We start from the raw sequence: 26,588 nt of genomic DNA, 5'->3' as shown, positions 1-26,588 counted from the left end.
TAATTTGAAACATAACAATAGATAAAAAGTACATTGACTAATACAGAAATACACTAAAAATTGAAAATGGAGGATAGGGAGAAATCAAAGCTGACTCCTAGGCTTTGAGCTTTGAATAGTCTGGAAAAAGTGTGACATCATTGATTGTAAGTTATTCAATTCCATTGGAGTTTTGAGGCAAGGGTCATATATACTCAATAAACATTGGACAGAGTCTTGTAAATGTTTAACAACTGAGCAAAGTGTTCAGAACCAAAAAGAATATTCCAGCAGAGATAAGGGAGAACTCTCATCTGCTCTCTTCTAGACAGTATAGTTGTATTATAATTTTCTTACCAGCACTATCACGCTGCTAGTACATACCAACTGCAAGTTTAGGTACCCTAAGTATCTTAAAATGTAAATAAGCCCACAGGCCATTTCCTGATATTTTCTCCCACTTATTTCAATATTCATGAGAGCTGTGCTGTTGTGTTAATTTTGCTTCTCTGATGATCACTGTAGTTTCTACATTAAAACCACAAAAGGAAAAAGGAAATAGAGTAGGGAGAAGTAGCATAGTTGAAGAATGAATATTCTATAATGAACTGTTCCAGTTAGTATATCAAATGCAGAATTAAGTATTGTCCAGCCATCATTTTATCAGTCCTAACAACTTCACTTTGCATTCTACCTTTAAAATCCTTAAACCAACCTTTATTTACAATCAAATTTTAATTCTATCTATTACCACATAATCTCTACCTAGTATTCTAAGTCTCAAAGATTTGGCTTGAACAGCCGCTAAATTAATTAGGTTTGATCTCAAATTCCCACAAATTTAGAAATATCGCCATCTCAGCCACAAATTTCACACTAAGAATATACACAAACCATCACTAAAGCACAACTTGTCTTAAACCAAAAATAATAGACTATAAACTTATGACTGCTTTTTTATTAAGCTTTATTTTAAAATAGTTTTAGGTTTACAGAAAAGTTGAAAAAATAGTACAGGGAGTTCCCACATATCCCCCATCCAATTTCTCCGATTGTTAATATCTTACAATACCATATACATCTGTCACAACTAAGAAACCAACATTGGCACATTACTATTAACTAAATTTCACACTTTATTCAGATTTCACTAGTTTGATATTAATGTCCTTTTTCTACTTGAGGTTCCCAGACAGGGTATCACATTTAGTCATCATGTATCATCTCCTCTGGTGTGACAGTTTCACAGACTTTTCTTGTTTTTCAAGATCATGACAATATTAAATACTGATATATAATTTGTAGATTGTCCATCAACTTGATTTTGTCTGATATTTCTTCTCATGGTTTGACTTGGGTTAGGGCTTTGGATAAGAATAACACAAAGGAGGTGAAATGTTTTCATTACATCTTATCAAGGTACACATTATCAATATGACTTCTTGCTCACGTTACTATTGATCACTTCGTCCAGGCAGTGTTTGCTATATTTCTCCACTGTACAGTTATACTTTCCCCTTCTTTCCTTACCCACCCTTTGAAAGCAAGTCACTAAGTACAGCCAATACTCATCTTGGTGTTGGGGAAGAGTGGGGGGATCAAACTCTACCTCCTGGAGAAAAATCACTTTTTAAGATAAATACAAAACTTTCTCAATTCCTATAAAATATATATTAACTGCCTCAAAGCATTCAATAATCCAACTGAGTGTTTAATATGAGTCACTCTGATAGGCACTTCAAATGAGAGGTGATGCAGTCCCTTCACAAGAAGTTTATAATATAATAAAGATACCACATGAAAAATCCAAGTACTATAGTATGTCAAAAAGGGAAATCAAATTCAGTTAGAGTAATGAAAAATTTCACATAACAAGTGACGTTCAAGGAAAGCATTCAAAGCTGAGTAGTATTCTGACACATGAAGATTTATGCAAATTCAACATTCATTTATGATTACAAACTGAACAAAGTGGGAAGTAGGTATAGAAGGAACATACTTCAACATAGTAAAGGTCATACATGACAGACCCACAGCTAATATCATATTCAATGGTAAAAAGGTAAAAGCTCTTCCTCTAAGATCAGGAACAAGAAAGGATGCTCTTACCACGTTTATTCAACACAGTACTGGAAGTGTTAGCCAAAGCAATTAGGTAAGAAAAAGAAATAAAAGGCATCCAAACTGGAAAGGAAAAAGTAAAACTGTCACTATTTGCATATGACACGATATTACATATAGAAAACCAAGTGACTCCACCAAAAACTGTTAGAATGAATGAATTTCAGTAAAGTAGCAGGATACAAAACCACTATATGAACTCTAATGCACTTCTATTCATTAATAATGAACTATCAGAAAGAGAAATTAAGAAAACAATTCCATTTACAATTGGAATAAAAAAATACTTAGAAACAAATTTTAATGAGGAAGGTGAAAAACTTGTATACTGAAAAGTATAAAACAATGATGAAAGAAATTGAAGATTAATATTTTTTCATTATATAAACAGTGGACAAATATTCTGTGCTCATCACCTGGAAGAATATTGTTTAAATGTCCATACTATGCAAAGCAATCTACAGATTCAAAACAACCCCTGTCAAATTCCAATGGCATTTTTCACAGAAATAAAGCAAACAATACTAAAATTTGTACGAAATGACAAAAGACCCCAAACAGCCAAAGCAATCTTGAGACAGAAGAACGTAGGGGCACCAAGGTGGCTCAGTCACTTATGTGTCCAACTCAGGTCATTATCTCAGTTTGTGGATCAGGCTCTGGGCTGACAGTGAGGAGTCTGCTTAGGATTCTCTCTCCCTCTCCCTCTCCCCCTACCCCTCCCATACTGACTCTCAAAATAAATAAATAAACTTTAAAAAAAAAACGAGAGAAAGAAAAACAAAGCTGGAGCTATCATGCTTCCTGGTTGATAACTATATTATGAAGCGATAGTAATTATGTTTTTAGAGTTTATTTGAGAGAGAGAGAAAGAGAGATAGCAAGCAGGGGAAGGGCAGAGAGAGAGAGAAAGAGAATCCCAAGCCCCAACGTGGGGCTCAATCTCATGAACTTGAGATCATGACTTGAGCTGAAATCAAAAATCGGATGCCTAACCGACTGAGCCACCCAGGTGCCCCACAAAGTTATGATATTGTATGATACTTAAAACAGTTTGATACTGGCATAAAAACAGACACATTGATCAATGGTACAGAACAGTGAGCCCAGAAATAAACCCATGCATATATGGTCAATTAATTTACAACAAAGGAGCCAAGAATATACAATGGGGAGAGGACAAACTCTTCAAGAAATGGTGCTGGGAAAACTGGACAGCCACATGCAAAAGAATGACACTGGACTACTATCTTACACCATACACAAAAAATGAACTCAAACTACATCAAACTAAAAAGCTTCTTCACAGCAAAGGAAATTTTCAACAAAATGAAAGTCAAACTACCGAACAGGAGAAAAATATTTGTAAATCATGTTCTAATAATGGGTCAATATCCAAAATACATAAAGAACTCATACAACTCAACAGCAAAACACTAAACAACCCAATTTAAAAAATGGACAGAGTATGTGAATAGACATTTTTCCAATGAAGACATACAGATGGCCAACAGACACATGAAAAGATCCTCAACATCACTAATCATCAGAGAAATGCTAATCAAAATCACAATGAGATATCATCTCATGCCAGTCAGAATGTCTAGTATCAAATAAATAAGAAATAACAAGTGTTGGCAAGGATGTGGAGAAAAGAAAACCCTTTTGCACTGTTAATGAGAGAAAACCCTTGTGCACTGTTAATGAGAATGTAAACTGGTCTATCCGCTGTAGAAAACAGTATGGAGGTTGGTCAAAAAACTAAAAATTGAATTACCATATGATCTGGCAGTTCTACTTCTGGGTATTTATCTGAAGAAAACAAAAACACTAATTCAAAAAGATGTAAGTACCCCCATGTTCATTACAGCATTATTTTCAGCCAAGATATGGAAACAACTTAAGTATTCATCAATGGATGAATGGATAAAGATGTCGATGTACATACACAATGGAATACTACTCATCCATGAAAACAAATGACATCTTGCCATTTGCGACATAATGGATGGACCCTGAAGACATTACGTTAAGTGAAATGAGTCAGAAAAAGACAAATACTATATGATCTCACTTATATATGGAATATAAAAACAAAAACAAAAAACACCAAGTTAATTGATACAGAAAACAGATTGGTGCTTGCCAGAGGCAGTGGGTTGAAGGGGTAGCTAAAATGGGGCAAAAGACACAAAATACTAGTTATAAAATAAATAAGTCAAGAGAATGTAATGTACAGCATGGTGAGTACAGTCAATAATACTTTTACATATTTTAAAGTTGCTACATATTTTTTTCTTTTAATATTTTGAAGTAATCTCTATACCAACATGGGGCTTGAACTTAAAACCCTGAGATCAAGAGTCCCACATTTCACCAAATGAGCCAGCCAGGCTCCCCTAAGACAGTAAATCTTAAAAATCTTCAGCACAAGAAACAACTTAATTCACTATGTATGAGGGATAGGGGTTAATTAGACTTAATGTGGTGATCATTTAGCAACATACACAAATATCAAATCATTATGTTGTATACCTGAAGCTAATGTTAATTATACCTCAGTTTTGAAGAAAGTTAGAAAAAGTTGGGAAACAGATAGGAAAAAATTTAAGATGGAGAAACGAACCTAAAATATGGGAGCAGAGACTCTTCACTCTGTCTCAGGTGTTTTTACACTTTAGCCCAATGGAAATATATATTTAAAAATCTTCAGTGTGTCTTTATAGCTTACCATAAATGGATGGTCATTTCCTATAAATTGGTCACTCCAACCCTAATCATAATAGCAATGTTTGCTCTTACTAATTAAACTATTTCTCCCAGAATAGTATGTAAGGATTTCATGAAGCTTCTGTAGATCCCTACTGTGGCACCTTATTCCCCAACTTAGTCTGGGGAATACATTTTGATACCGTTTTTCCTGGCAGCAATTGCCACAACATACCTTCCCAATGGTCCACTACTAAGTAAAACTTCCCTTTTGTTTCATATCAGAGGGGAAACAGAAAATAAATTTAATGGCATTTAATAAGCACTTGACTAGAACTAAATGTATTCCTAAATATTTTTAATTCCACTTTACAAGGGTTAGTTATTATTTCTATAATTGCACCCTCAACAAAAGGTACAACAGGGAGGTAAGAGGCAGACATCTGCTTTCAAGAGTCAACGAAATCCAGCTGCGGCCAAACACGTACAGCAAACTGTGGGTGAGTCTGCAACACGGGAAATGTTCAGACATACTCGTTAAGTGGGTCTCCCATACTCTTCCGGCTAACGTCCTTTACTTTTTTTTAGTCTTGGGTTTAGTCTTTTGGCTAGGTTTTCAGTAATGAGTGTAAATACTCTTAAGAGATTAACCCCCCCCTCCGGCCCCGACCCCGCCAAAAGAAACCCAAAACAAAATTTAAAAACCGCAAATCACTGACAACTACGCTTGAGGAACAGCAACTCCGGGGGAAAACGTAAGTCCCAGATCATTAATGGACCAAAAAAATCAGTTCCATGTATATTTACCTAAAGGTTTAAAAGCAGAGGACTATATAACCTGGCGTTTCGGTAACAATGGCAACTTCTAAGTAACTATCCTTTATGGAATCGGGAAACAAAAACTTTTCACCTCCCGGGTCAGGAAGACAAAGCCAGCGTCAGGATTTCCTCATCTCGCGACAACTTTCTGACTCTCCCTGTAGGCGCGTGCGTCAGAATTGAGGGCCCGGGGAGCCGCCCAGCCCAGAGGGTGGAGCAAACCGTGTAAGGAGGGAGGGGCCATCAGGAAGGGGTGGAACGGAGGAGGGGCTGGAAAGGGCAGAGCGGAGGGAAAACTCGTGTGGGCCCCGCCCCTCGCGGCACTTCCCCGGAATAGCGTCAGCCGCTCTATAAGAAAGCGTGCGCTGAAGTGCTCGGCCTTTTACATCCGGGAAGCGCCGGGCTTAGGTTACGAGGTTGAGGCACGTTGTATTTTGTGCACTATGGTGATAATTGAGGCAGAAGTTTTTGGCCTAGTTAAGATGCAGGAGGTTCAGGGATCTTGTAGTGATCGGTCTACGACAGCTTTGGAAACCTCTAGGTTCGAAAACCTGAGGTATTCTTTTGATCACGCGGCGGCCACGTGCAACCCTGGCGCTGAGTCAGAAGTCGAGCGCGCACGGGTCACGGGCCCTCCGACAAAGGATCGGTGCACCTGATGACCGGCACAGGTCGCGAATTCTGCTGTCGGTGTCAAGTGGCCATCTTGAAGCTACTCCGCCACTGTTAAATAAATAGTGACACCGAATCCTGATACCCGCCACATTTAGATCCAGAAAGTGAGTAATCTCTGTAGTTGTGCTTGCTTGGGAGTTCTGGGATTGTGAATCTCCATGTATCTTTGGGACCTGTCAGCTGTGGCAGTCTCCCTTCCTAGCCATGGAAGAGCATATTCTTGTTTATTGGCAAAGCTGTCACCATTTAATTGGTATCAGATTCTGACTTGCACAAGTAACATTAATCACTTGAAAACCTGAAGGGTGCCGGGTTATTGGGCACATATCTAACTATTGCTTAAATGTTTTTAGGAAGCTGAACTAATCGTTCCAATGGATGACAGGAAACATGACAAGGTATGTTCCTTTTTATTCATATTTCGTCGTTAATCCAGAATCCTTAGTGCTAAGTAATGGGAAGGCCAGAATTGGCCCGATTTGCTGCTACTTTGTAATTTGAAAGAGTAATAAATAGCCAACTAAATAGAAAGTAACTGAAGTTGCTAAGATTTCAGCACTGTGACTTAGGACACAGAGTTTACAAAACTGGTTTTCTTCTCTTGCAGATAATCAAGAAATTCAAAATGTATGGGTGAAGTCCTGTTTATTTAGAATCTTGTGGTGCACTGCCAAACGTGGTTTTTTTTAATCGCAACATGTTGCATATTGAGTGGTGAATAATCTGTAAGCTATCAAGTTGGTGGTCTCCGTATAGACCAGAATATTACTTCGGCGTAAGTATGACATTTAGTAGAGAATAAGTGAGTGCTTGCTTGCTATAATTAAATAAAATGCTTGATTTCATCTGGAAAAAGTCGTGTTCTAAGTCACTACAGTATTTGGGTGGGAACTACACGTGAAGCCACCTTACCCCTAAGGGACAACAGTCATTTTTATACCGTACAAAAGATTAAGGCTACTACACAAGGTGAGCAGCTAAGCACTTTATTCACACAGATGTGCACTGAACACTTGTGTCTTTTAAAGGTCACACTTAACATTTAACAAGAAAAAAAAATTAGCTATTATCAAGGCATATTTTATGAGCCAAGTAGTTTCCCGATCCAGTCTATTAAAATTTCAGTATAAATGTTGCTTGCATCAGCACTATACTTTCGTTATAAAGGTGGCCTGTGCGAAGTTTCTGTAAAGATAAATTTTCTCTCCTGTATTGCACGTTTTCTCAGCCCTTGTGCAAGTGTGCACTGTCTGTACCGCTATCATCACTAGTTGTAAATGCTTGAAAAGTTATGCCTTTATCAAAACCTTGAGCTTTTACAAAAGGTTTAACGTTATTCTGCCTGACATAGCATTGCAGTTCTGCAAAATCGTAAACTATAAAGCACCTTTACGTTAGCACCAGTTTTTTACAAAGCTGAGGATTTTCAAAAAGGGTACAAGTAGATGCAGTAGAGAAAGGGGTGAAGTCCCTTCCATATTAATACAGCCATTGAAAAGGATTACTTAAAACATGATCTAATCCTAAAGTTCACACTGATTTTTTTCACCTGTTTTTATGCATCTATTTCTTCGATGGATCTACAAAAACTTTAAAACACTGAAGGGCCCTTGATATTAGCAATCATTGTGATTAATTAAGTAGCCTGAGAGGCAAGCCTTTTTTGTTTGGCCTAAGATTTTGCATTGCTAATCAAGAATGTCCTGAAAGGGTGCACAGTAAAGCACCCTTAATTGTCCCTTAATTATGTTGAGAAATAGCCAGAGGGAAAACTTGCCTTTACTCAGCAGTGGAGGCTGAAAATGACCTGATCAGCACTGGGGCTCCAGAAGTTTGGATCCTGGTCTCACCTTGGCCTCTGGGCCTGTTGGAAAGCTAGGGATACTATAAAACATTACCAGCCTTTTTAAAATGGTCATTGAAGGCCATAGCCACTTAAAGCAGTGCCTAGCATATAGCTGGTGTGTTAATTAAAGCGGTTGAAACAGTTAAATTCTTTTAGAGCTTTTTCTCACTAAGCAGAGAAAGCATTTTTAACAGTTTTTATTAGCTGGGACTATCAGGATAGTGGAAGTCTACAGATTTTAGTCATTACAAGAAAGTTGCAATAGATGGCACTCTTAAATCATGGTCCGGCAAACCACATAATGCCAAGGAAAAATTGTATCAAGTTGTAAATTTGAAGTAGCTGAAAGTAATTGCTAGAGGATGTTAACAAATAAGGTGGATAAATTAGGTTGTGCATCCAACAACTTGAAAACATTCATCAGGAATTCTTCCAAATATTTCTGGGTAGTATGTGTTGCCATAATGCATAGTACAAAGGCTTCATTCAGGAATGTATGATCATTGAGCCTAGTCTAGGTTTATAATGGAATTCCTTCACTTTTTTGGCCGTTGATTTCCTCAGTTGTTAAAGGCTACAGAGATTTCAATGTGTGAAGGTGTCTTAGCCTTCTGAAGAAAATCTGAGCTTAATTAAACAATGCCACTCCTTGATTCTAGTATAAACAGTATTGATTGAGTTATAAGCTCTAAATCCAAATGAATGTAAAAACAGCCTTACTGCACTCTTGATACACAGTAATCTCTGGAGAATGCTAATAAAGACTCCAGAGTAGTTTTTGGGTGGGCCACAATGCTAGTTAAGGGTAATTAGTACTACACTGAGGTATCTAACAACATTCACATCACAAATTCTCAAGCAGCAATGGTGCACATGATTTAATCACAACACAAAAGAAGGAACATGGCTCTCATCTCCTTTGGCTGGCATCTCTGGCTGAGTGCTAATGTGGATGTTGAACATTTTCCAGTATTTTCTCTTGAAGCTTCCATGTGAAGAATTACAATTTGGTGACACTTTTTATCCAAGGTACAAAGGCTGAGACTTTGGTATAGACACCAGGTGAATCCTTGACTCCACAGCCATACCCCCAGGAGGTCACCCCATACACAACCCAACTCTCTCCTGACCGAACACACATGAGTGGTCCTCCGCTGTCTCCTTGGCAGCTGTCAACACGTTTGTGTTCATGTAGATTTCCAGCGCAAAGCATCCTTCCTGTAAACCGACCCTTGTAACGTTCTTCACAAAACCTCTTGGGAAGTAAGGGGATGGCTGCTTGTTGTAGAGTTCTTGAATAGGCTCGTCCTAGTCAGACCAAATAATCTGAGTTAGATGCCAGCCAAAGATCTTACACAAAAGCACTACATTTAACAGTCCAATGAACATTTAATTGAAAATAAAACCCTATTCTGGCATAGTGTAGTTTAAGTGAGTGGTAACTATAAATGCTATAGAAGGACCTGAGTGGCAAGAACTCCAAATGGCATCTGATAAAAGATTGAGAAGCAAAACATTCCTGTATACTAACCATTTGATGTTGGTGTACTCACTGGCAAGACATTAACTATTCAGTGGCTAATATGTATAATTGATGATGTCCTCTACAATAGTCCTTTCTTGGGTCTAAATTCCACCTTTTTTTCTTGCATCCTATGTACTCAATTGAAATAATTCATAATAGAACATTCTGTAAAACTGACATCATTTCTGTTAACTTGTATCTAAAGGAAGGTGAATGAACCTTCCCTCTTGCAGTAATTGAGAATGGATACACTTAAGTATTCTCAGACACTTGATTTGCCTCATGGTTCCACATAGCGTACGGAAAAGGCATTTACTCTGATCTCATTTTATTGTTTCATTCAGGAAATGTTTTCTTTGTGGTTTATCTAAGGAGTGGTCAGTATGTGCTTCTTCAGTATTCTATACCTGCAACAGCTATTCTACCTTTTTTCAGCTATGAAATACAAATATAAAGCCCAGATTTAATGCAGTGTGTGATGAACACAAATACTCTGTAAATAAAACACTGAAATTATCACCTGTAGACATACTTACTTGATGCTCTTTTCAAGAGTATAATTAGCAGTATTGATCATATTTAGTGGAGAGGGGTCAACCTGTCCTTTCTCCTTATTCAGTAGCCATTTGGGAATCAATACCCAATCCAGGTGAGCCCCACATCTGTTGTTTCAAGGACCATTCTGAACAAGCACTAGCTGATACACACTGATAAAATTCTATAGCAAAATGATACGGGAAGTTGTCATTCAGCCGGCCAGGCCCAAGTGTTCAAGTAGGATCTTAAAATCATTTCTTCTGTCTCTTTACTAGTCTGGGCAACTGAAAGTAAGGAAGGTTTCTCTACCAGCCCTTAAGGTGATTGAGTTCTGTCAATTTGTACTAAACTGAATGATAACCAATAGTACCCTTGGGATACAAATCCAAATTGCATGCATGCATCACAGGCTTGGCAGAATTTCCAAACTACTAAGCCTGAACCCATTTAAGATTTTACTACCCATTGTACACCCAAAAGTACTGATAATCCCAGACACAAGAAAGGTGCCCAGATGTCATTTGTATTATCTACATTACCCGTGTCTCCCCATCCTGTTATGTAACAATTGGAGGCGGTTTTCTGTGGCCTCTCTCTCCGGAGTGGCAAACAGGCCGGCAAAACATGGCTGCTAAATCTGACACACTGCTCTTCTGGTCCTTCTAATCTAACCAGGGCGATGTCGTAGTCACTGCTGTCAGGTCGATACTCCCGATGAATCACAATCTGCTGAACTCCAATTTCTTCTTCAAACTCTTCTGGCACCAGAGTATGATAATCCCCAACCCGAACAGCATAGCTCCTTGTACTGTTACCGTACCTGGGAGGCAGAGAGCTAGTAAGAGGCTAGAGATTGTTAAACTGTCAGCAAGGAAGGTTAACATACTGTAGGCCTTTCCTCCTATTCCTTATCCCTTTCTGTAAGTTTACTTTTTGCATTTCTCTGATCCCAGTGCTCTCAGTCCTGTACTCCAAACCCACTTTGTTCATATCACTGTTTAATCCAGGTTCCTGGCCTGGTTTTCTGAGAAGGAGCAAATGTGCAGCATGAGTGGAAAATAACAGCTAAACATTAACCTGTTATCTCCCTACCATGAAAAAGGATCAAAACAGGAACAGATAGAATATGGCAAAATTACTGTCTTGTTATTTGCTGTCTTCATTTTTCTATTATTTCCATGATAGTAGCTCATCACAAAGCTCTCTGAGGGCAGAAACCATGGCTGGTCTAACTTTGTATCCGTCAAAGCACTTAACACATACCTACTTTACTCCCCTTTCCTGTAAACTGAATGCAAACCAAAACTGTATTTTCAGGGCAACATACATTTATTATATTCTCACATCTCTTAAATCCTTCTCCAGATGTCACCTCAGTGAGATGACTGCAGCCCACCTTTTGCCCTCCTATACCCCAGCACTCCCAATATCCTTAATCACTTTTTTAACACCATTTTCTAACAGATTAATTTATTATGTCTCTTGTCCCCTGTCTCCCCTGCTTAAACAAGAAGTAACTAAGGACACAGGGATCTTTGTGTTCACTGATGACTCTAAAACACCTATAACAGTGATGCCCATTAGGTGAGAATGCAGCATATGTCTTTTAGTGAATGAATGGATGGATGGGTATTTTTAATGTGTATGTCTTTTTTCCTTAAAGTATTCAGTTAAAGTAGAAATATTTACTAGATTGATAGTTCTCTGCCTGTTTTTTCAACCAACATACCTTGATTCTGGTGCCTCCCCCTAAAGCAGAGTTTCTCAACCTTAGCACTGTTTTCACATTTGGAACCAGAGAAATCTTTGTTGTGAGAGGCTGTTATGTGCATTGTAGGATGTTTAGAAGCATCCCTGGCCTCTCTTCATAAGGTAGTGAAGGTATACACACATCCAGACACATAAACACACACCCCAGTTGTGACAACCAAAAATGTCTCCAGACATCTCCATATGTCCCCTATGGTGCAAATTAGCCACAGTTGAGAAGTACAGACACAACATGATCCAACCCACTTCCAGGTTACTAACTCTTTCTCACTTAAGATTATATAGCACCTTGCTCACTTACCCCCTACCAGTACTTAAAACATCTTAAAGGCTTAACTTTCAATACCATGTCCATTTACTTCCTTAACTTCCTCACTTGCATTGAGCCTATTCTCCATCTCAGCCACCTGCTCCCGTCATGAGACTTAGACCTTGTATTCACCAAATACTACACATTTCTGAAGTCTTGATTTAAAGCATCTCCTACTTTCTACCTCCTATCCTTACAGTTTTATAGCTCTACCATTCTTCAACTCCATTACACTTCAATCCTTTGACCCCACTAGTTTTTTCATTTCAATCTCACTTTGCCTATGACTTCCCTTCTTACCAGGCTTGGATTCCACAATCACTCCTTTGCAAAAACTCAGTCCCTCATTCCTTTTATCTGCCAAACTCTAGCTATGGTTTCATCAACTTAGCACCTGGTTTGTGCTAGCGTCTGACTGTTGAGATAGAAATACCTACATTTTACAGCTCTCACCTTAATTTTCTTTTTATGAAAACTTGAAAGTCTTACACTAGATATGAGACCTGTACTTGAATGTGAATTTACAGAAGTCTGTATTGAAAACTTGAGTTTTCTAATGACTGCCTATTTAAATACAGCCTTCCATTTCCTCCTGTAAAATTACTGGAAGTTCTAAGTTGTTCAAACACTAACACCCCCAAGCAGGGCTTGCAATATATAGAGTAAGTTTCTTAACTATGTCAGCTCAAAAAACTGAACAGTGCTACAAAGATGATTTAGCTTATACATCCACCTATTCTTGATCTATAATACTAATAATTTCCTGTGCTTCCTTGATTCCCCTTTTCCAACCATAAGTCATCACAGACCTTTTAAATTCAGAAAGCTTCTTATATATTGTTCCCAGAGAAGATCCTCTTGTGGGTTCCACTTCAAAATTTAAGTAAAGTTTGGGATTATTTCACATCTTAAAACAGTAAAAAGTAATAGTCATGGAGAAAGATCAGATTTACTTCTCACTCCCACTTTCTGGGTACTGATACTATATTATAAAAATTCAGTTTGTCTAGGGGCCCCTGGGTGGCTCGGTTAAGCACCCAACTTCAGCTCAGGTCATGATCTCATGGTTTGTGAGTTCAAGCCCTACATCGGGCTTGCTGCTATCAGTGCAGAGGCTGCTTCAGATCCTCTGTCCCCCCTCTTTCCATCCCTCCCCCACTCACGCACTTGCTCTCTCTCAAAAATAAACTTTTTTTTAAATTCACTATGACTAATTAATGTATTCAGGTTTAAAGGTAAAACCTCAAGTGATTTAACGCCTTTCTAAAAAGAATAATTGTGAATGCATCCTTGAAAGTGGTGCTGAAATGTTTCCATATTATCTTTAGAATGGAATTGAAGAAATTCTCTTGAGCTTCATTGTCCAGTGCAGTAGCCAGTAGCCCAATGTGGCTACTGGAGTACTTGAAATGTGGTTGGTCTGAAGTAAAATGTGCTAAAAGTATAAAATATGCACTGGATTTTGGATACTTGGTATGAAAAAGAATACTAAATATATTGTATCTATAGATAATAAGCATTAAATATCCCGATTTTATATTATATTTTGCAATGCTATTTTGGATATACCAAGTTAAATAAAATATTAAAATTATTTCCACCTGTTTGGATTTTTTTATCTTTTAATGTGGCTACTAGAAAAAGTCACATTTGTTGCTCACATTGTATTTCTGCTAGACAGTACTGGTCTAGAGAAATAGTTTGGCATAAACTAGGCATCCTTATTTTATTATATCTCTTTAATACAGTCTCTTACGTTGTTTATTACATTGTCTATAAATTTTAAGCTTGGATTATGAGACATTCCCTTCATACGTGAACTTTTTATATCCTTTCACATAATTACAGTATTGTTCAACCTGAAAAAAAAAAAAGTCACTACAACAATATTTTCCACTCTTTGAAAGAGCTGTGTCACTTCACTAAAATGATCCTTGTGGGGCGCCTGGGTGGCTCAGCCGGTTAAGCGGCTGACTTCGGCTCAGGTCATGATCTCGCGGTCCGTGAGTTCGAGCCCCGAGTTGGGCTCTGTGCTGACAGCTCAGAGCCTGGAGCCTGTTTTCAGATTCTGTGTCTCCCTCTCCCTGACCCTCCCCCGTTCATGCTTTGTCTCTCTGTCTCGAAAATAAATAAATGTTAAAAAAAAATTTTTTTTTTAAATATTAAAAAAAAAAAATGATCCTTGTATCTAAACTAACTGTATAAATATATTCTACATTATCTGAAAATTGGGTCTTCAGCGAGTAAACAAACATTTCTACAACAAGGAAATTTCGTTTTAAAATACCCAAGTGTTAAAGTCTTGTGTAGTCTTGCCTTAATGTGCCCCTTCATTCCTGGACTACTGCAATAGTCTTGTCCAATGGCCTTGCTGCTTCAGGTTTTAACTTTTTCAGTCCCTCCTTCACACTGCAGCCAGAGTGAGGTTTCTATCTGACAATATAACTACTCTTCTATATACCGGTACTTCAAGAGTTCTCCACTATCTACACAATAAAGTTCAAATTCCTTAAATGATACGCAAATTCATCCAAGAATGGCTCTTGCCTACCTGACCTCAGCCTGGTCTCCATGACCCTGTCATTTTAGCTGCTTGAAGAGGTATCCCACACACCTGGCTTTATTCGAACTATTTGCAGTATCCTACCATCTTAACATGACAACTGATTTTATCACTCAAGTCTCAAGTCCAGAACCTCCTAGGAAGCTCTTGCTGCCCTGCCCGAAAACTGACCAATCCTGCCTTTGACACTCTCACTAGCACTGTCAGAGCATTTATAACAATTTCTAAGACAAATTAAGATGTCAGGTCTCCCCAGGTAAAGTCTCCTTAAGTGTAAGGACCATGCTATACTCACTTTTGTATCTTCAGCACTAAGCAAAGTGCTTGGCACAGACAAAAAAGTCTTAGTGTATGTTAAATAACTGCTTTTCAAAAAAAAAAATTTTTTTTTAATGTTTATTTATTTTTGAGGCAGAGAGAGACAGAGCATGAACGGGGGAGGGTCAGAGAGAGGGAGACACAGAATCCAAAACAGGCTCCAGGCTCTGAGCTGTCAGCACAGAGCCCGACACGGGGCTCGAACTCACGGACTGCGAGATCGTGACCTGAGCCGAAGTCGGCCGCTCAACCAACTGAGCCACCCAGGCGCCCCAAATAACTTCTTTTCAAAGGCATCCACGTGCACATATATAATACTGTCATCCCTAACTTACTGAAATCAGAGTCCGTTTCTCACCAGTTCTCATAACACCATCACTAAAGTTTCTGTTACACTTGTTGAAATCCTCCAAATATCTAATGTTCTTGTTAAATGCTGGCTGTTTACTAGAAGCACCTGTACCACTTTTAAATATATAAATGCCTAGGGTGTCCTGGGTGGCTCAGTCGGTTAAGCGTCCAACTTCAGCTCAGGTCATGATCTCAGTTTGTGAATTCGAGCCTGTGTCAGACTCCGTACTGACAGCTCAGAGGCTGGAGCCTGCTTAGGATTCTGTGTCTCCCTCTCTCTCTACCCCTCACCTACTCACTCTCTCTCTCTCTCTGTCTCTCTCAAAAATAAAAAAGAATTTTTTTTTTAATATATAAATGTCTAGGTCACAAATCTCTGAAAATATTAAATTAATAGGGCTGATGTAGAACGATAGGTGATTCCAATTCACAGTCAGGCTTGAGAACCACTACAACCAAGACTTAAAGGCATAGTGATAACTCCTGCCCCTGCATGTCTAGAATCTCTCCAAGTGAAGTGAGCATCGTAAGAGATTACATAAAGGTATCAAAACCCAAAACTCATACACGTTACATACATATTCTGTGTTCTCCAATCAAGCAGATTTCAGCCAGTAGATTTAAATCTACTCCAAAATTAGTATGTTCACCAATCAGGAGTTGATATTAAACTGAAAATAAAAATAATATATATACCTGACTAGAGGGGGAAAAAAACACCATTCTTGTCAAATGAATCTCTTTATTGGTACCTACACTTTTAAACTTGTCCTGATTTAAGGAAATGGACCAGTAAACCTAAGCAGTGATTCCCACGCTCCTTTCACTCCAATTATTTTTAGACATAATCACATGCTTGGAATTTGAAGAGCATCCAACAGAAGACTGGATTAGTTTGCTAACCAAATATTTGTCTTCTACTGTCACCTCTCTTATACTTCAGGGATAATACTTTGGCTGAGGTTCCCAATATGACTGCAGATTTTGAAAACATTTACTGTAGTTCTAGGCTTCTCAAGAAAACATATCAAGGAAACTTTTTTTTTTTTAACATAAAAACTAGTCCAGCTTTTGTTACTTAGACAAACTTTATTGTATTCAAAAATGCTTCTAAACCAAACATTTCAGGTTTCGGCTGACACACCATTCAGTTGTTTGCTTTGCTGAAATGCCTTCAACTACCCCTCAAATAAATAGTGGATGAAATTACCAGACAGGCTTCAGCAAGAAAGGATCTGAAACACAGCGGCTTAGTAAGATCCAATGTCCACATTTTTCTGAGATTCTGAACAATAAAGAACAAAAAATTACTGGAATTAAAAATAGAAGAGTTGGGGCACCTTGGTGGCTGTCGGTTAAGCATCTGACTCTTGATTTTGGCTCAGTTCGTGATCTCACGGTTCATAAGATCAAGCCCCATGTCGAGCTCTGTGCTGGCAGCATAGAGCTTGCTTGGGATTCTCTTTCCCTCTCTCTGCCCCTTCCCTGCGTGTGTGTGCATGCATGCACACACATACATGTGCACACGTGTTCTCTCGCTCTCTCAAATAAACATAAAAAAAGTGATTGACTAAAGTTATTTGTATAAATGATTACAGTTGCTTAGAAGCCTCCGTAGAAACTTGCACTGTCATGTGTGTGTGTGTGTGTGTGTGTGTGTGTGTGTGTGTATTCAGGAAATGGTTTTAGCATGATAGACAGTATTAGGTATACCACCAAAGAGCATGTTCTTAATGAACTCTACTAGATACTAGGTCATGATGAAGCATATGCTAAGCATCTGATACTCTGTGTCTTTAAAACGTGACTCCATTATCTCTGTGCCTCATCTTTGTAATTACAAAGACCTAGACATTTCTGATTTTCAGAGCAACAATCTTTAACAATTTCCAGCTGCTATGGTGTTTCTAGGAAAAAAATGAAAGATAAAATCAGGTAAAGCTATATTTTTGATCAAATCAAATTTGCAGTAGAATCACAGAAATAAGAGAGTCCTTGATTTGGGTACATTCTTCCCTCCAGTATGATGTCTGTTACCAGAACAAACAACTAAAAGGAATTAGTGTAATATTCAGGAATTTTTCTCTCACTTATATTGCTGCAGCACCATAGAGAGAGGGTCATATCATGATACTCATAATTTAGAGTATCAAAGGCAAGCAATTTATATCATATAAGAATCATAGGAACTCCAAAAACACTTGATTTATCCCAAGTTTCCACTTCAAAATGCCAACAGGATATTGCATTCATTCCAACGTCTGTATTGCATTAACACTAGGGAAAAATGTGAAGAATGAGATAGAAGACCTTTAAATGGTGATTCACCAACTATCTCAGTTTTTGTGCTGGCATTAAAATAAGTGTTTAGAACATATCACAACATGTGAAAGTTACAAACGAATTAGAATTTGATTACTAGAACTGTCGTCCTTACAATAAAGTATCCTTATCATGCAAAGAGACTATATAAAATGAAGGTAACAGCATAGTGGATCTGAAGTAACTGCATTGTGATCTCAACCTCCCCAGGCCATCATTCTTAGATTGTTCAGATATGAGGATTATATAAAAGAATGACTACAAAGGCAAAACAAATTAACATAAAGAGCTGTCATCCCATAGTATAAAATAACACAGATGGGAACAGCAATCTAGGCCTTATTCAGAAATAGGTGTTCAAGAGCACTGGCCTATATCATCACTGCAAGAATTAGGCACCAAAAAAGACCTGATGAACAAGAACCCATTTTATGGAATATGCAGAAGTCCACTAGTTAAAGCAGTAGAGATACAAATAAAAAACAGGAGTGAAAGCTCATTCCAAAATATACCCAGGGTGCCTGGGTGGTTCAGTCGGTTAAGCGTCTGACTTCAGCTCAGGTCATGATCTCACAGTTCTTGAGTTCAAGTCCTGCGTCAGGCTCTGTGCTGACAGCTCAGAGCCTGGAGCCTGCTTTGGATTCTGTGTCTCCCTCTCTCTCTGTGCCCCCTGCTCGCTCACTTGCTCTCTCTCAAAAATAAATAAACATTAAAAAAAAAACAAATTTCCCCTACCAGTAGACCTTCAATTACACTCCCAAGAAATCTAAAAGGAAGGTAACCTCTCAGAACATGACAATATTGCTTCTACGTTGCAGTCTCTGCAATTCCAGAGGAAATCTGTTTTTGCAAATTTAAGAGTTTCTGATGATTAAAGGAGGGTTGTTTTAATCCAAAGTCCTTGAACCCAGAAAAGAAACAAAATTTGGAGCTTATTCTAATCACTAGTAACTGTCCTTATGCCTTTTAATGAGCTTACTGCAATAAAGATGTGAGCTGTAGCTCCTTAGGCACTTCAAAACAGGAAGTCTATGAAATCTGGTAAAGGTTACAGACCAAGGCAGATGGATATAAAACACATTTGCAAAATAATTTTCTCCCTACACACATTAAAAGAATCTTGCATTATATCTAAAATACATCAAAATGCTGCATATCATAATCTGCTCCTCTGCTTTTTAATCAACTGTCTTTATCTTCTGTGCAGATAAAGGGAAGAAATTCAGAAATGACATATGGAAGGAATTATCTGTTGATCCAGGTTTAAAATACCACCATTCTCTAAAGAGTCAAACATTCTTAAATATATCCACTATCTGGCAACTAAGCCCTCACTTTCATCATGCAACAACCATTTAGGAGTATATCCTATGTGCCAAGTAATATATTAGACACTAGGTTTATAAACAGAAAGGAGATGATTTCTGACTTTAAGCAATCATCTAGAAGGAGCAGGCCAGAGGAGGAATAATGACATGTACACAAACAAACCCAAACCCAAACATGTAGCAAAAAAACAAAAACAAAAAACAAAAAAAAGAAGAAGAAAGAAAGAAAGAAAGAAAGAAAGAAAGAAAGAAAGAAAGAAAAGAAAGAAAAAACGAAAAAGACCTTCCAAAAGTCAGATCAAAGTGTTCAACTCAAGTGGAATTTTTGGGTAATTTCCCTACTTAATACTTTAAGCCTTGAACCCTGAAGTCTATAACTTTTAGCAGAGACTTAAAAGACAAAGCATTTAGAAAACAGGATAATCTAAACTGAACCTACTGAATTATTTTGCCTAACCTCTAAACCCTAAGACAGGCTTCTCCAGGTTCCTTGTAGTTTCCTACCTTATTCTTCTCCAGTGGTCAGTGGAATAAAATCACCCAGAATTTTCTACTGTTGAAAATAAGAATCTTTGATTCTCTTTTTGGAACCCTAACATATAACCAACATTTGTTTTGAATTTCACATTTTATAAAATACTTTCAGACATTTAGCAGGTCATTTGTTCTTCACTGTGGAATATTATTGCCTTCATTTCATGAGTGGGAAAACTGAGGCTCCAAGAGGCAAAATAGTTTTCACAAAAGTGAATAGTTAAAATTGGAGAACTGTGACCTTGGTCTCAATGGCCAGATCCAAGTCTCTTGTTACACGGTACCAAGTTCTACTGACTTTTGTCACCATGACTCTACCTTCTCTCCCTCCTTTTCTTTTCCATCTTCTATCTCTATTACAATAGTCCCCCTCCAGTTCCTACCATAGTGAGTCTTAATCACTTGGTAACACGGACCAATTGGAGTCCCTCCAGCAGCATGTGTGCAAGATTTTTCATCTAATTGGAAGTTCATTCACAGACTCCTGGATTAATAATTTTACTTTACATCCTCAGATCAATCCTATATATCTCCCAATGACTCGTCTTAAAACCCCTCTTAGATCACATTTCAAGGCTCAAAACCTTTAGTGGTTTCCCACCACCTAGTGAATGAAACAAAAATTCACTATTCCGGCATTTCAGACCTTTCCTGCTTCTCTCCCTCTCTGTCTTTAAAGTTTACTTATTTATTTTTGAGAGAGAGTGTGTGAGAGTGAGGGGAGGGTCAGACAGAGAGAGAGAGAGAGAAAGAGAATCCCAAGCAGGCTCTTCGCTGTCAGTGCAGAGCCCAATGTGGGGTTCAATCTCATGAAACATGAGATTGTGACATGAGATAAAATAAAGAGTTGGACATTTAACTGACTAAGCCACCCAGGCACCCCTGGGTCTTTCCTGCTTCCCTACTGTAAGTCCACTACCAAAACTCAAGATCACTATCTTAACTAATAACTCCCATCGTTCAAATATGTCTCCTGCTTCTTTCACCACTATTCTCTCAACATTAGATGGTTACCCAGCTCCAGTCTCTATCAATCCATGAATACAACCTCTTGTGCTTGGACACACTTCATAACAGAACTTAGTCATCCTCCCACATACAGCCCATTCCATCTTTGAATTGTCCTAGTGTTAAGTAAATAAAAAATAAACAACTCTTTGGTTAAAATGAAAATTATATTTTCTCCCATTAACATCTGAAGTATCTGAAGCAACAGGTAACAAATCTAATCTGATTCCACACAATCTCCCCTGTCTGTTTGCCTTCCCTGGTGTACCATGTCATTTTTTCATGATGTGGCCCCCAGAACTGAGCCAAGTTCTCTCTGTTTGATAGTGACAGTGCTTTTGTCTCTGACAATAGCTTGAGCATAGTAAGAATAGCTAGGCTCATCACTGCTTTGCCTTGACAATATTCTTTCAGTGCTGCTCAAAACTGATAAACTTTGTGAGCAACTGCATTACATCACTGACTTGTATTAAGGCTGCAGGACTCTAAAACCCATGCAGTCATTTTCACGTGTGCTACATTTAAGCCACATTTCCTGGAACTAAAGTCAGCATTTTACTTCCTTCTTATTCTGCACTGCTTGTTAGGATCAAACTATCAAGATCTTTTCCCATCATGTATCCTATCTTCCAATATGTGTCTCTCCCAATCTTCTGGCATCCAAAAATATAATTAATTTACCATCAGTGTCCTTTTTTAGTTTTGTGACTAATATGTTGAATAGGACATGGATAAGTATCCTACGAGCTCTATTACAGTCTTCCTCATCATCATTCTTCAAACATATCCAGATCATGTTCTGTTTTATCCACTAGGCAAGTGGGTCTTAACCTTTAGTGTTGAGAAGGATCATCAGAGATGCTTGATAAAAATGCCAACTCCTGAGGCTTGGCTCTAAAGATTCAGTAGATCTGGAGGAGGGGCCCAGGAATCTGAATTTTTAACAAGCTAAATGTATCTAATATTGTGGTGGAAAGACCACACTTTAAAAATTGTGCCCTGAATTTTTTTTTGATACTATTTTATCAGCAATATCAATATCTCCCTCTTCTGGGTTCCTATAGCTACACTGAAAATTCTTATCATAGCAATGATCCTTATCTGTCTTCTCTCCACTATATCCTATAGCATATTCCTGGGAATATTAAATTTTTGTTAAGTCAATGAATGAATATAATCTTTATTGTGTGTGCCGTTGATGTAACACATGAATGTATTAAACCCACTGATATATAGGTGAACTCTCAAACTCAATTATTATCCCAGAAATGACAAAGGCTATGTAAAATATAGATATGTGTCTTCTGCACAATGGAAGATTACTTCATAAATATTTACCAAAATAGATAAAAGGAAATGAATAGAGATCCTAGAAACAAAGATATATGAGAACTGAGCATACAAGATAATTGACATAAATCTTTGGGTAAAGAATGTAATGTTCATAACTAAGATTTAACTTAAAAAAAGAAGAAGAAAAGAAAAAATAAAGCTCCATCATTAGATACAAAAAAATATTTAAAATTTTTTTAAAAAGAATGTAATGTTCAATACAAAGTGCTGGTAAACTAACTATCCATCAAAGTATAAAATGAGGCTCCTTTCTCATACTATGTATACAAAAAGTAAACAGTAAACAGATTAAAAACCTAAACATGAACAAAATTATACATTTTCTTAGTGAAGAAGTAAGATAAAATCTTCATCATGTGGGGCTAGGAAAGGATATTTAAAATTTTTTTTTTAATATTTATTTTTGATAGAGACAGAACACAAGTGGGGGAGGGACAGAAAGAGAAGGAGACACAGAATCGGAAGTAGGCTCCAGGCTCCGAGCTCCGAGCTCCGAGCTGTCAGCACAGAGCCTGACAGGGGGGCTCGAACTCACAAACTGTGAGATCATGACCTGAGCCAAAGTCAGACAGTTAAACGACTGAGCCACCCAGGTGCCCCTAGGAAAGGATATTTTAAATAAATATAAAAAATTTTATCAAACTTAAAAAATTGACACATATTAAACATATTAAATGAAGATATTAAAATATCTTCATAAGAAAAAAATTTTAAACAAGTGGACAGGACATAACCCCAGACTGAGAAAAGGTATTTGTAACATATAACAACAAAGACTCCGTACACAGAACAAATTTTTTAAATCAATTACAAAAAGACAATCCAATAGAAAGATAAGCAAAGAATATGAACAAAGAAATTCATGAAAGAGGAAGACACTAATCAGGGAAGTGGAACTGAAAAGAAATCCAAAAAGTCTAAGATTGACAAAAACTAAAAATGTTGATAGATGATATCAAGTTGAAGTGGGGACTTGAGGAAATGGACTTACCTACTGCCATGATATAAATGGATGCAATTACTTTAGAAAATAAATTAATAGTGCTGAGTAAAACTGAATTGTGCCCATACTCTAGCAAAATGCTCCCACATATGTGTACCCAATGAGACGTACAATAGATGTCTATTACAGCATTGTTTTTTCATAGTGAAAGAATTGAAACCAACTAACTATCCATTAGTAGGGGACTAAATAAATTGTGATTTAGCCTTACAATAGGAGTTAAAATTCACATGGTGGTTAAAGTGAACAAAACCTGTATGGATAAATTGTACATATATAGTGAAGCCTTGTATCACATATGGAAAAATATAAAATAAATTCTTGCTTGTAAGAATTTTTCAATGACATGTTATACATTTTATATAAGACTTTTTATTATGACCATTTTCAAATATACACAATTAGAATAGCACAGTGAAACTCCTGTATAATCACCTTGCTTCACTAATTATCAATATTTTGCCAAGGATTGGTATACATTTTTAAATCCCAAAATTCATGCCGAGGAAATGGCCATTAGTCAGGCCCACAAAAGAACACAGGACAAGAACAAAGGAGAGCCAGGTCCTAGTGCAGACACTGCCACCATGAGCAGTGTGACTCTGGCACACCATTTTTCTCTGTATGGCCTCCCCTCTCAACTGGGAAGACTTCAGACTGAAGTGATAAAATGTTTGGGAGATGAGGAAATAATCAGGATGCAACCTGGACTTTCTAGAAGGTACAAATAGAGAAATCTAAAAGACACAAAACACCAAGATCCAAAGGATCAAAAAACAATAAAAACTTCACTCCCTACTCTTAGTATCTACTACTGGGTCATCTGAGATCTCCTCTAGGTCTACTAGGATATGATTTCACCCTCAGATAAGTTCTTGAGGGAAGCACTAACATAGTTGCCTCCCCTCCCAAAATGCATCTTCTCTTCCCCCAAATACAGAGTTTGCTTTAACACTGGTGTAGCAAGTAGCTTCCAGAGGGCTCTCGTTGCTCCTTCTGTTACCTCCCCCACCTCTACAGTGCCGTGGGCACAGGTAAAGAAGATTGGTAGCCTGGCTCTGTCACCCCAAGTTTCTAGTATGCTACGGAGCAGGAAGGAATTGGAAGCACTGTCAAATAAGAGAACCCAACGGACTTGTTTAGAAAGGTGGACACGTACCTCTTGAAGCAGTGTGCTGCTGTAAGGACCCAGCAGCTACTCAAGAGTGTGGCCCCACAAAGGAGCCTGCCATCTCCATGGGATGACTTAAGCCGGAGGGACACTTGCCAAGGCCAACCACCCCTAAGAAGAAAGTAAGCCACTTGAGTCCGTATAAGGGAGAAAAGCAAAGAAAAGCATCCATTAAGACAATGACTTGGAAGGCTTGCAGGTGGGAGGAAAGCCACATAAAAGGGACCCTAGCAGGTAAGATCTCTTCCCTACTTTGAAAATGGTACCCCTACAAACTGGAGCAGACCGCACTGAAGATCTGCTTATGGACATTTGTATGCATCCCACCCACCTCTGACACTCGTGGAAAAAACTCAGTCTTCTCTATATTTCATTGCTTGAAGTGTATTTTCTCTCCTCACTACCTCACCTAAGCAGCCCGAAGAAATATTTCATTAAGCAAAGTACTGGGTTTCCATTAGTAAACGCAACAAATAAAAAAAAAAAATACATTTAAAAGAGTCAAGTCTAAAACAAATATATTCTAAATTAAATGAATTTTGTAGTTACATATTTTTCAGACCTCCTCTTAGTGAGATTCAACAATATAACTTTTCAGCAACGTATCTATTATATAAATCAGGAGGTAGTGATCTAAGAACACAGTCTATATAAAGTAAATGTAGATTAAAAGAAAAAAAAACATGTAATCTGGATTTAATTTAAGAAATTAAGTAAGTAAAATAAATCCCTCATATCATAGTAGAAAAACCCCCAATTTGTAACACTGTATGTACATAAATAGTTTTATAATATATAAAATCTCTGAAGGACCTTTTACCTTAAAGAATTTTTCCCACCAATGATCCGCTTCTGCCGACGGTGCAGTAATCTCAAACCACAAACAGATGAGAGGGATTCTGAAGCAGACAGAGGTTATTAATCAGACTGTTGTATTGTTGACAGTGGGACAAAGACACAAGTGACACAGTCTCCTGCCGTTTCTTTCTCTATTTTAAAACATCTTTTCTCCTCAAATTATAGGATACCTTCTCTTATAATAAAAATTAAAAGTTGGAGTGCCTGGGTGGCTCAGTTGGTTAAGCGACTAACTTTGGCTCAGGTCATGATCTCACGGTTCATGAGTTGGAGCCCCGTGTTGGGCTCTGTGCTGACATCTCAGAGCCTGCAAGTTGCTTTGGATTCTGTGTCTCCCTGTCTCTCTGCCCCTCCCCCGCTTGTGCTCTGTCTCTCAAAAATAAACAAACATTAAAAAATTAAAAAAAAAAAAAGAAAGAAAGAAAAGTCTTCTCATTTAGCCAAGGCAACAAGAATTCACAAGCAGACAAGGAACTTTATGAGGTTTCCCACATTCAGCTGTGACCCTGTCCAGCATGTCATCCCACGGGCGCCTACAGCCCTCCCTCTGCTGATTACAGAGACTGTTTCGGAGTGCAGGAACATTAAACAAAACAAGAGAATTGCAAAGGTAGTACAGGTCTAAGTAATTTGCTTTTCACATACAACACTTTCCAGGCCACTTATACAAAATGTAACTTAGAATGGGATTCTGATTTATATTTACATTTATATTTTACTCATATAGCATATTATTATATGGAAAGGGTTTACTAAACAAACTAAGTGGCATTTTAGGTAATACAGTCAAATTTCCCAAGATAACAGACTCTCACAAGAGCATAAAAAAAGAATTAAGAACGAAAATATATGAAAAGGTGGTATACGAAAGAAAGTAAATAAAATAAAGTATAGCTATTTAAAAAAATTTTTTTTAATGTTTTTATTTATTTTTGAGACAGAGAGAGACAGAGCATGAACAGGGAAGGGGCAGAGAGAGAGGGAGACACAGAATCTGAAGCAGGCTCCAGGCTCTGAGCTGTCAGCACAGAGCCCAACGTGGGGCTCGAACTCACAGACTGCGAGATCATGACCTGAACCGAAGTCGGACGCTCAACTGACTGAGCCACCCAGGTGCCCCAAAGTATAGCTATTTTAAAAATAATTTTAGAAGGAGGGGAATCTCTACAGGGGTATTTTGTTTCTTTGGTTAAGTACATGTTTACCAAGTATAGATTGACACTTTTTCTATCTGTGTAAGAAGAGAAGGTGGGGAATTGTGCCAAGAGCATGAAAATCTAGTCTGCACTAATATTCCCCCATAATAACCAGGTAAAAGTGAGCTCAGTAGGGGATCAACACTAGTTATTTCTTCATGGAGAAAAAGGTTCAACAATGTTTACCAAGATCATTAATTTGCCAAGTGATCTCAGAGGCATGCTGTCAAACTTTAATTCTCATCTCTTAGGCTATGAATCCTCTAGATGACACAGCAAATTATAAGACATT

The 26,588-nt window shown here is 37.8% G+C and overlaps 1 protein-coding gene, 1 long non-coding RNA gene and 1 other non-coding gene across 4 annotated transcripts in view; 2 read left to right on the top strand and 1 right to left on the bottom strand.

The window, feature by feature from the left end:
• Nucleotides 1–5,968: 5,968 nt before the first annotated feature.
• Nucleotides 5,969–7,618, top strand: LOC106978081 (uncharacterized). Its single transcript, XR_001430742.3, has 3 exons — nt 5,969–6,407; nt 6,657–6,701; nt 6,911–7,618. It is a non-coding gene; the product is annotated as an uncharacterized LOC106978081 (long non-coding RNA).
• LOC113600962 (small nucleolar RNA SNORA24) lies at nt 6,458–6,588 on the top strand. The gene has a single exon (XR_003422085.1). It is a non-coding gene; the product is annotated as a small nucleolar RNA SNORA24 (small nucleolar RNA).
• PRSS12 (serine protease 12) overlaps nt 7,274–26,588 on the bottom strand; it is a 76,670-nt gene continuing 57,355 nt past the window's right edge. For both annotated transcript variants that reach the window (XM_027063474.2, XM_053217008.1), the window contains 4 exons: nt 25,063–25,141; nt 24,231–24,353; nt 10,751–11,031; nt 7,274–9,457 (listed from right to left, as the gene is read on the bottom strand). In XM_027063474.2, the coding sequence (XP_026919275.1) occupies nt 9,150–9,457; nt 10,751–11,031; nt 24,231–24,353; nt 25,063–25,141 (791 nt within the window). In that variant the 3' untranslated portion in view covers nt 7,274–9,149. The remainder of the gene's footprint in view (nt 9,458–10,750; nt 11,032–24,230; nt 24,354–25,062; nt 25,142–26,588) is intronic.

The sequence above is a fragment of the Acinonyx jubatus genome, chromosome B1 (genome assembly GCF_027475565.1).
Source record: "Acinonyx jubatus isolate Ajub_Pintada_27869175 chromosome B1, VMU_Ajub_asm_v1.0, whole genome shotgun sequence".
In the NCBI taxonomy this organism is placed as follows: Eukaryota; Metazoa; Chordata; class Mammalia; order Carnivora; family Felidae; genus Acinonyx; species Acinonyx jubatus.
Note: the sequence above shows the minus strand (reverse complement) of the source record. Positions and strands in the feature narration are given on the sequence as shown.